The sequence below is a fragment of the Aulostomus chinensis genome, chromosome 11 (assembly GCF_037954235.1).
Source record: "Aulostomus chinensis isolate RoL2024-O1b breed Wild chromosome 11, RoL_Achi_v1.0, whole genome shotgun sequence".
NCBI classification, from domain to species: domain Eukaryota; kingdom Metazoa; phylum Chordata; class Actinopteri; order Syngnathiformes; family Aulostomidae; genus Aulostomus; species Aulostomus chinensis.
In genome coordinates, this window is record NC_141330.1 from 25,833,284 (window position 1) to 25,844,253 (window position 10,970).

General features: G+C 46.5%; 1 protein-coding gene across 1 annotated transcript; it reads left to right on the forward strand.

The window, feature by feature from the left end:
* Positions 1–3,036: 3,036 nt before the first annotated feature.
* Positions 3,037–9,428, forward strand: prdm13 (PR domain containing 13). Its single transcript, XM_086217412.1, has 4 exons — positions 3,037–3,303; positions 4,665–4,796; positions 4,915–5,035; positions 6,833–9,428. The coding sequence occupies exons 1-4, from the start codon at positions 3,136–3,138 to the stop codon at positions 8,311–8,313; spliced, it is 1,902 nt and encodes a 633-aa protein (XP_086073538.1). The 5' UTR covers positions 3,037–3,135; the 3' UTR covers positions 8,314–9,428.
* Positions 9,429–10,970: the final 1,542 nt, after the last annotated feature.

Below are 10,970 nucleotides of genomic sequence, written 5' to 3' on the forward strand. Positions count from 1 at the left end.
ATGATGAATATGAAGACACCCATGCAGAGAAATTTCGACAAAGCCACCTCTACGACGTGGGAATCTTTGAGAAATAGGCCGCATTGCTAAGTGGGACAATGATCGGACTCACTTGAATAGAGCCAAACAAAGTTTTATGGGTCGACATAAAAAATGTGTTTTCTTGGGAGCTCGGAGGGGTCTTCAATGGTAGGCCATTGAAGACAGGCCAGGAGAGGTGGTGGTGAACCCTTGGCACTCCTCGAGTATAATCAGGGCGCTTGAATGGAGATCCCTGGTGGGGCATTGCTCTCTGTATTTACCGCGTTGCTTTGCAGGCAGGTTGTTCCTCTATATTCATGGCTCATTAATGGCCAACCAGTTAAATCAGAGCCCCGCCGCTGAGACAGTTAAAATCCCCCCAAAAGGCTGGCGAGAGCCAAGCAGAGGCGCCCATATAACCGTCTCCCTCCTCTCCAAACTCCAATTCTTCTCAGCTCGTAATTTAACTGCTTTACATAGATGCGGGCTTCATTTCACAGAATCTCACTTGCAGGACTCCGCAATATTGTCCCGGAATAAAGATCCGACCATGTAATTAATGTGCACAAAGGGAGGAGGGACAATACCGCCGGTCAAGCCATTTAATTTCATTTAATTTTCCATCCCATTTACTTCCAACGCTGCTTTCACGCCAACACCGAGAGCCTTTTAACTGCTCGTCCAGCGGGGCTTCGGTGCGCACACTGGAGCGACTTTTACGCAGCTCCGCCAGCAGAAAGGAAGAAAAAAAAATCTTCATCCCTCTTTAAAAACACCGCGCAGGGAGACTAATGACTTTCACCGCGGTGAAGTGCGGGGCTTTGCAGCAGCGAGCAGGGTGGATGGGAACCAGCCGCAAATGGCGAGGCGTCAATAAATAACCCCTCCACACAGCCAGGCGCAAACATTGCGCCTATTGATGGGATTGTTCGCGTGTCGTTCAGGCTCTTAGAGTTCGGAGGAGCGCGGGTAGGGTGTGTGTGTGTGTGTGTGTGTGTGTGTGTGTGTGTGTGTGTGTGTGTGTGTGTGTGTGTGTGTGTGTGTGTGTGTGTGTGTGCGACAGACAGAGACAGAGATGGCTCTGCACCGTTTGTTTCATCAAAATACCTGTTTCACAGTTTAGATTAAACAAATTAAACAAAAAAAATGCGTTTGAAGTGTATTGATTTGTTTGGAGTCTGAATCTCTCTCTCTCGCTCGCTCTCTCTCTCTCGCTCTCTCTCTCTCTCTCTCTCTCTCTCTCTCACACACACACACACACACAAACACACACGCACACAATCCCTGGTGCACAGGTCAAAGGTCACCATAGGCTGAACTGATCGCCCACTGGTTCTTGTTCTTCTTCATGTGTTTGGACTCATGGGCGCGTCACCAAAGAGCTCCAGTCCAGTTCCCAAAGACCTGCTGCCCCACAAACACTTGTTGGATCCTCCCCGTCCTCCTCGCGGGGCTCTGGCTGTCACGGTCCATGCTGGCAACTGATGAACCGACGATGACCAGATGGAGAGAAAAAAAGGGTTTTCTACAGTTAAAAACAAGAATGTCTTGATCCCCCCCCCCCCCCAATCATTTAACGCTGAGAATGACTTCTTCACATGTTGCATGAATTTCTTTGTGCTTAAAAAGCGTGAAAAATACACATCAAAATACACGTCAGTGTGCATTTTTCAATTTCATTAAAAAGAAACCCAATTATTTCATTTTAGTAACTGGAATCAGATAAATCAACCATCCAATAGTTCGTGTGACTTTCTGTTTCCGCAATGCATTTAATGACCCAGAGAGAATCAATTCTCTCCATATGCCGGATCATTACGTCATCAAAAGACTAATGATCTAAATATCTTTAATTACTGCATGTGCGCAAGTTGTCCTGTTTTTACAGTACTGCTCCTTTTTTGGAAAGAGGAAATTGAAACAGATTATTAATGATCGCGTCTTTGGTAAATAGCCAAATTATACAAGTTATCTTTATTATTATTATTATTATTATTATTATTATTATTATTATTATTATTATTATTATTATTATTATTATTATTATTATTAAGGCTTGGGACAAATGAAGCAGAAGAAGCGCGTGCTAGAATGAGGAAGCCAGAGACCGAAAGCTTGATGTGAGGCTGGAGGAACCTGTTTCTCTCCTCTCCTCTCCTCCTGCTGGTGGTTCTTCCTTTTCAGTACCTGCCTGAGCTCAACCCGGCACACGCCGAGAATCAATAGAAGTTAACAAGTCCTCTAAACTTTCCTGCTCCTTTTGTTAAAGTAAGGACACAAAGGAGGAGGCGAAGAAGGCGCTTTGAAGTATCAAAAAGCCCGATGAATGCCAGCCAAGTAGATTTAAAGTAGCCAGTGATTTCCAAGATCGGGTTTGAAAGGGGAGAATGGAAAAGGATGAGGATTTATGGATAAATTATACAGTGGATTTGTCAGTTAAAATATCGGAACTGTCTGGGGGACAAAGCCACATGCTGAGGATTAATGGTCGCTCTGGACCTTTGATTCCGCACCCTCTTTTCTCTGCCCTTGACAAATTGGATTTTGGGGATGGGAAGGTCGCCTGGCCCTTTGTGTCTCTTGACCGTTTTGGAGCAATTCATTATGCGGCGGGGTGAGGGAAAGTCTCCATGTGACCAGGCCGGCCCGTTTTCCCTCTCCTCACAGCTGCTGGGAGAGCCTAACTCTCTCACACTCACTCACTCACTCACTCTTACACACACACACACACACACACACACACACACACACACACACACACACACACACACACTCCAATTTATAGCACAACATCACCTCGCTGCACACCCCCTTTCCCATTCACACACCATACACACACACACACACACACACACACACACACACACACACACACACACACACACACACACACTTGCAGCCTGAGCTGGAGAGGTCGAGGGGTGGGTGGGTGAGGGTGGAGGGGGGCTACCTTGCCTGCACCATCACTAGAAAAGCCCGAGAGCATTACGCCACCGCGTCACTTCGAGGGCGGATATCGGCCGGTCCTCGTCCTCTCCTCCTCCTCCTCCTCCTCCTCCTACTACCGAGTTACCCTCTTCCCTGCACTCTCCCTCTCGGTCTCCATCAGCCTTCATGGTTCTGATCTCGCCCCACGCCATGCAAGCCACCAGGGCGTCCTCCACCGTCAGTGTGTTTGCGGACTGCGGGATCCCGGCCGGGCTCCGGATAGGACCGGTACCGGGCGTCTTTAAACTGGGGAAGTACGTGTCGGACCGTAAAGAAGTTGGAGCCAAGAAAAAGGTAAAGAACTTCAACTCTTGAAGTGTTTTTTTTATTATTATTATTTAAAAGCCAAATAATGAGCCCTATTTTGACCCGTTCTACGTGATGCGTGAGCAGCTTTAAACTTATAAAATTATTGAATTGCTTCATTGAAATTCCAGTCGCCTAATTTGGCCTGAACAAATTCAAGCTTATTGCAGGTATCTTACTTTTTAAAAATATATTTCGAAGTAAAATAAAAAAAAAAAAAAAACGAACACAAAAAAAAATACTCAGTGCATGACATTGTTGTTTTTTTTAATTATTGGTCGTTAGTTTTTAAGTTTTGTATGAAACTGAACAATCAGTGTTGAGGCTCTGGGCTGCGCTGTCAAGCTCCATCGGGCCTTCACTTATTAAACGCTTTGGCCTGTCAGCCTGGAAATAATTGAGCTCCATTAGCGGCCAACTTGTCAGTCTGTGCTGCTGCTTAACCGGCCTAATGGGCGAGCGGCGCTGCTGCGCGGGGTTTCGTGCCCTCAGCCGCCTCACATTTCACTGCCTGGCGGGCCTGTTACCCCGATGAGCCGCTTAATGTTAATGCAGTCTGGCCACAGAAAGATGCCGCTGACGTCAGGGATTAGGGCAAGAACAACAACGACAACAAGTAAAAAAAAAAAAGAAATAAAATAAAAAGCAAAAAAATAAAACAGGGATTGAAATCAAAAATTGACTGGTAATATTTAAAAGACTGATGTGGTTTAAATTGATTTTAAAAAAAAAGTCATGAGACAAAACTTCTGCAGAAATTTGTAAAAAAAAAAGAAAAAAAGAAAAAAAAAGAATGAAAGTGTTTGATGTTGACTCAAGTATTTTGGCTGGATCTTCCGCCGTGCGTGATTCCTCAGGCGCGCCCCCGTTATTGTCAGCGCGGGTGATTGATGCGTCTGAGCTCGAGGCCCCGGGGCGGCCCGCGATCATCAGGTGCAATCTCCGTGTCAAATGTCACGCTTCCATCTTTAACGTCCTTGAACAGTTTAGAAACGCTCTGACACTCCTCAAATTCGTTTCCCATATCAACTCAATTAGGCCCGAGCGTCACTCACTTCAGGAGATCAGCAGCAGAGCGGATAAAGACGCATTAAGCGCGCCTCGGCCGCAGCACCTCCGCATCCCACCCCAGACACCCAGCGGCGACAATATCGCTTATATTAAATGTCAATAAACTCATAAATTCATTCCAATAAAAGTCCTCATGACTCGGAAGAAGATCTAAACGAGCCGAGCTCTGAAAGAACCCGAGTCCGTTTTGTGTGTTCAACCGTGAGAGACACGCAGCTCTAAATATTTCCCGACTTTATTTTTTTTTAATTCTTAATTTTGGTTCTCGTTCTTTCTAGATTCGCTTAGTTCGCGGAGAGTTTGTGGACGAGGCGGGATGTCCGGTTCCAGACTGGATCGGATTCATCCGCGCCGCCAGAAACAGTCAAGAGCAAAACCTGGAGGCTGTGTCCGACTTACCTGGCGGACAGGTGAATATTCATCCGCTGGCGCAGTTGGGCCCAAAACGAAATCCCTCTTCCTTCCATGTTGGCCACTCGACTTACTTTGCTTCCTCTCTCCTTCTCCTTCCTCTCGCTCTTTTCCCAGATCTTCTACCGCGTGCTGAGGGAGATCCCTGCAGGCGAGGAGCTGAGTGTTTGGTACTCCAGCGCTCTGGCGCAGTGGTACGACATCCCCACCACGGCCACCCCCACGCACGACGAGAAAGGTAACTCGCACTGAACCACGTCCAGCTACACGCGTGCACCTGCTATACAATTAACAGTTAAAAAAGGCAAAAAGAAAAGAAAAAAAAAACAACCCTGGTATTTTACTGAGAGATCAAGCCGGTCCAGACAGGCAGGTCGCACGTGGCAAGAAAAATCCTCCCCTGACAATGTTGAGGTAGCAGGGTAGAACTGTGAGCATGCCCTCAGCTTCAGCCCGGGACCAGAGCCGGGTCTGGCAGCGTCATCGACGTGTCGAGCGGCCATCACTGCGCAGTTTACCGGCTGCCAAAATCCAATAACCGAGACATGGAAATCAATCGCTGTCTTTTTTTTCATTTATTTTCCCGAGGCAGCCATTTTTTTCCAAAAATTACAATTTTTTTTTTCTCTGTCTTGTCAACTGGCATCTTACAACCTCAACATCTGCAGTGACTGAGATGCTCTGGTGATGTGTGTGACTTGTTGCAATAGAAAATAAATCAGCGTTTCTCTTTTTGAATGCAAATGTCAAAGAAAAAAACAACGAACCGAAACAACAACAAAACAACATATAAAACAAACAAATAAACAAACAAAAAATCCCTCGCTCCCACGTTTCAGTTTCTCCCCCTCTGTCCTGTTCATGGCTTCTCCAAGGATTCGCGGCGTGTCCGGCCTGCAGGTTCGAGCAGGAGGGATTCATTTGAAGCTTTACATTTCACCGGGACTCCAGTTTAACGCTCATTAGTTGTTGTTGTTGTTGTTGTTGTTGTTGTTGTTGTTGTTGTTTTTTAAGATAGAAATGAAACACAGATGCTGGAAATTCCTTTAATACGGGGTTTTATTTCTTGCTGGAGGCCTCACGACTGAATACGCTGAAAAACAAAACCAGCCTGAAACTATATCAAAGCTCTTAAAAAAAAGAAGAAGACAAAAACACCGGGGTATACTAATTATGGTGCTTGAACCGCAGAATAAAAAAAACGCAATTAAAAAGCAGAAAGTGACGCGCCTCGGCGGGAGAGAAGAAGAAGAGGCTGGCGATTCACTTGCGAGACGGGGGTTAACAAATGTCAGGCGGCCATTAATATTCATGTATTCAAAAGCAAATAAATTCAAAAACAAGTGCTTCATGGTAAATTAGGTGGGTGCGTTAAGGTATTGTGGCCTAATGAATGCTAACTTTTATGTGGGGTGTATATTGCCCTGATTCTCCGGCCCGACACACCGTGTAGGCTCCTGGACATACGCTCGCTCCCATTATGAGGCGTCAACAGATGGGCCCGCGTCATTGTTTCTGAAGACTCGCGATTTCAAGCAACAGCTGCTGTCACTTCCACGGGAAAGAGCGCAGATAGGGAGAAAGTCCCGCATTCAAAGCCCCGCTTGCGCTCTGAGCGCCAGATTGGGCGTTTGCTCTTTTGATGGAGATCATAAACAATGAGGATTACAAAATCATTACATCTATATTATCAAGGTCTGAGGGCTCGCCTGGGAGTCATTAAGACGTGTGTGTGTGTGTGTGTGTGTGTGTGTGTGTGTGTGTGTGTGTGTGTGTGTGTGTGTGTGTCCGGATTATCTCTATTAGGCCTGAATTCAAATTTCAGGGGAAATGTGGAGGCGACTGATGAAAATGTTTCTCTTCAAAAAAACATAATACAATTAAAACAAGAACACAATTTATAAAATTGTGTGTGTGTGTGCTGTTTTTTGTTGCTGTTTTTTCATGTTTAGTTACAATTTACACATAAAGAAGAAATTTAAAGAGGTGTTTGTGCTGAATTGTGTCACTCAGTGAGAAATGTTCGTGTCTGCAGGCGAGGAGCGTTACATCTGCTGGTACTGCTGGAGAATATTCAAATACCCCAACACACTCAAAGCCCACGTCCACTTCCACTGCGCCCTCAGCAACGGTCGCGGGTTTCTCAACGGCGAGCAAGCCAGGGGCTCGGAGACTTTCAGCAGGTCGCCCAAGTCCGGGGACATCCCCAACACCTCCACGTCCCCGAGGAGCGGTCACCACATCTCCTCCATCTCAGACTCCAGCAGGCGGGCGGTGTCCTCGCCCTTCCTGAACAAAGCCGGACTGGCAAAGAGGGGCGGCAGCTCCGAGGAGCAGGACCGGGCCCTCGACATGAGCGTGGCCTCAGCCAGAAACCAGGGACACCTCCTCGGCCTCGGCGCCGCGTCCTCGGTGCTGAGCAGCATGGGCTTCCACCCGGGCGTGCGCTCGGCGTTCAAGCCCGCCGGCGTCTCCAAAGTCTCGGGCGCGGATGCCTCCAGAGAGGACGCCGGTGGGAAGCTGAGCGGTCTAGGATTCAGCAAACTCATCAACATGAAGCCCATGCGCAACGTGAGTGAAGGCCTGAACGGAGGAGGCAGCCAGCCGCCCAAGTGCACGCCTGCGATTATGGACTCTGCGGGTCCAATGGTACCGTGCACGAACGCGATCCGAGGTTTCCCGCTGCTGCCTCACGTGGAGGAGACGTCGGCTTTCAAGCACGTTGAGAGTCGAGTGCACTCCGGTCTGTCCCCGTCCCGGTACCCCCAGATGCCCCCCGGACTGCATTTTGAAAGGTTCACACTCCCCCCCTTCGATGGGGTGAAGACCTACGGCGGAGACTGCAACATCCCGCTGATGCCCTTCACCGTGTACAACGGGGAGCTGCTCTACAGCTCGCCCTACTACCCGCTCAAGTTCCACTTCAGCAACCTCCTCAAGTACCCGGAGTCCATGTCCTACTTCGGTGCGCCCTCGCTGACCCAAGACCTGGGCTCCATCACCAATATCGACCGGGAGATCGCCATGCACACGCAGCAGCTGTCTGAAATCGCCGCGGAGAAGAACCGGACGAGGATGGACTCTATGCCCGCCGTCAGCGCCGGCAACGCCGGCTCTGGCAAACCCAAAAAGGGACACCTGTGTCTCTACTGCGGAAAGCTGTATTCCAGGAAATACGGCCTTAAAATCCACATGAGGACTCATACGGGTTACAAGCCTCTCAAGTGCAAGGTGTGCTTCCGGCCGTTCGGGGACCCCAGCAACCTGAACAAACACATCCGGCTCCACGCGGAGGGAAACACGCCCTACAGGTGCGACTTCTGCGGCAAGGTACTAGTGCGAAGGAGGGATCTGGAGCGGCACGTCAAGTCCAGGCACCCCGGGCAGACCGTCAAGAAACTGGACGACAAACCGGGCGGCCTGTTCGAGGACGCGGAGCAGAAAAGCGACAGCGACGTGGACGTCTGCTTCACCGACGACCAGAGCGACCAGGAGTCCAGCAAGAACAATGACTGAGGGGATTCACGCACGCACACACGCACGCACTCAGACTGCTCCTTGTATTTAAGCCGTGTAGCAACGCAACAAAAACGTGTTATTTAGTCTTTACATTTTTGTTGTTGTTGGCATTTACGCCTTTGGCTCATTGGCGCACACATGGCTTCTAAATAAATTGAAATAAATAACATTGTTTCCCCCAAAAAAGCACAAAAAACACTTCTGAAATTAAATCGCCGCGGCTGCGTGGGTAAAACGCCGAAGGACGTTTCAACAATGCCTCGGCAGAGGAGAGAGACCTGCGGCCTTGGAGGCTCACAGGCTCCGCTCCTGCCTGCCACCGATTCCAGACTTTCTAGACAATTTCGTTGTTGAAGTCGTGAAAATCAGCAGAACTGATCCGGAACCAGTGGAGGAGACCCTGACTGCTCCACAGGAACTGGAGCAGACGCCTGGTTCACACGCATTACACATCGATTGGGGAAAAATAAACTGTCACGGCTGAATGTGAGACTTAAAGACCCCTTCAGTTAAATAGATCCTCTTTTAAATTTTACAATAAAAAAGAAGAAAAGATGGCGGGCTTGTATTTTGTCATATGCCCCCCCCCCCCCCCCATTGAAGGCCTGGCTGAAAAGAGCACTACCCATCAGAAATATGGCCTGCGAACGAATATATAATTATTTTAATTTTGCTTTCTTCTTGTTGTTCATAAACGCATTTCTCACACTTTCCTCTCTAAACTGTCAGTTGCACTTTAAACAACACAATGGGCATTATTTTTTTTATTATTATTATGATTATTATTATTATTACTGCAACCAAACAGCTTCATAATTATTATTATTATCCTTTCTTCATCATGCTGACTCGTCCTGGCGCCTCTCTGAAGAACACACTGTACTTAAATTTGCACTTTCTAGCCGAGGCGCGCTGTTCTTTAAGACGCAGGCGTTTATTTAAGGATTTATTTCGAGAGAGAGAGAGAGAGAGAGAGAGAGAGAGAGAGAGAGAGAGAGAGAGAGAGATGATTTGCAGTTGTGTAAAAAAGTGTAAAATATGATTATTTCACAGTCAAGTGTTGTATACGTTTGTTTATAAGTCGCATTGTCTATGAGGACAATATTTTACCCCTGAACAAATGTTGTTGTTGTTTTTTAATAAATTAAATTGAAAAATATTGCAATTATGTTTTAAGATGTTCTTTTCATTTTTTGTCATGAATATAAGGAATGTCTGCCCCTCTTTTATTCCAAAAACTTTCCGAAAAAACCCTGCATTTTACACCCCCGCCCCCCCCTCCACACACACACTTTATTGCCCCTCGTCGCTCTTCTGTTGCCTCCTTCTGTTCAACTTCTTGTCTTTTGCTGTCACAGTCAACAGACTCGTGTTTGTCGTTTAGAAAAGATTCAGGAGAAACCCTCAGAAACGAATATTCACCCGCAGTCATGAACACTTCCTCATCCTCTCACTGATAACAGCAGCAACAACAACAACAACAATAATCTGTCGGTTTGATTGGGCGAGGAAGAAATAATTCCTTTTATTTTTTTAAGTGAAAATGACGGTGCCGGTGCTCTGAATGTGTAAAAATACTTCATGTATGAAGTAGCAGAGCATGGCCGCTGCAGTAGAAGCAGCGATGGATGAAGGCTGATGAAGGCTACTGATGTCACTAACTGACTTTAATAGTAATAATCTCTCACTCCATCATGGCTGGGTATATCTGGGATATTCAAGATCAGTGGTTTGGCTCTGCCAACAACAACAACAACAACAACAACAACAACAACCCTCCTTGGAGAAGTAAACACACACAGGTGGACTGGAGCTCATTATACTCAGCTGAATCTAATCAATGTAAAATACAAGACTTTGAAAAGATGGTTTGAGTTATTATTATTATTATTATTATTATTATTATTATTATTATTATTATTATTATTATTATTATTATTATTATTATTCCTGGAATATGCGGGGGGGTGGACTGCTGGTATATTTCGTCATTTAAAATAAAGGATCAATACACCGGTAATGGGGGCCAAGCGTCCGTGGCGGATTCCAGCAGACTTGGTGCCCTGCTGTCACAGTTATTTTGCTCCACTGATCATTCAACCTCCCCCCGCAACGCAGAATGGGAGAGAAAACAACTGCAGCCATTTTTGTAGGCATTCCAGCCTCCCTTTTATGACGTGAGGGCAGCAGCATCACAGGGACAGGTCACATGTTCTTGCTTTTTCTATATTGCACATACATTATATTTACAGTGAGGCTTTAATCTTCTAAAATGGGAGAATTAGTGAGACCTTGTGTCCCACTGCGTTCATATTTTGAACATTTTAAAGATTATTTCATTGTTTCCAGTCTCTATTCCCTCCATCGCTATAGCGGAGACACGGATTCAGATATGTTCAGAGGACGTTACTGATGATTTTAGTTTGTTTTTTATTGTTGATTTTCCTGGTGGAGTCTGCTGGAGGTTTGCACTGTCCAGGCACGTTAGAATGGGAAGACTTCAGAATGTTTGGAATTGAATAAAACATCAATAATGCCACAGCATCATCTAAACAAATCAGAGACTTTCAATAACCACGCTCAGAGTTGAGATGATTTTAAATATGAGCGGCTGTAAAGAAGTCATAAATGTTTGTCACGTCACAAGAGGTGAG

Excerpts from the sequence above, each read along its gene's own strand:
- prdm13 (XM_086217412.1), top strand. The coding sequence starts at position 3,136 with ATGGTTCTGATCTCGCCCCACGCCATGCAAGCCACCAGGGCGTCCTCC. Across the intron at positions 3,304-4,664 it reads AAGTTGGAGCCAAGAAAAAG|ATTCGCTTAGTTCGCGGAGA; the intron begins GTAAAGAACTTC and ends CGTTCTTTCTAG. Across the intron at positions 4,797-4,914 it reads CCGACTTACCTGGCGGACAG|ATCTTCTACCGCGTGCTGAG; the intron begins GTGAATATTCAT and ends CTCTTTTCCCAG.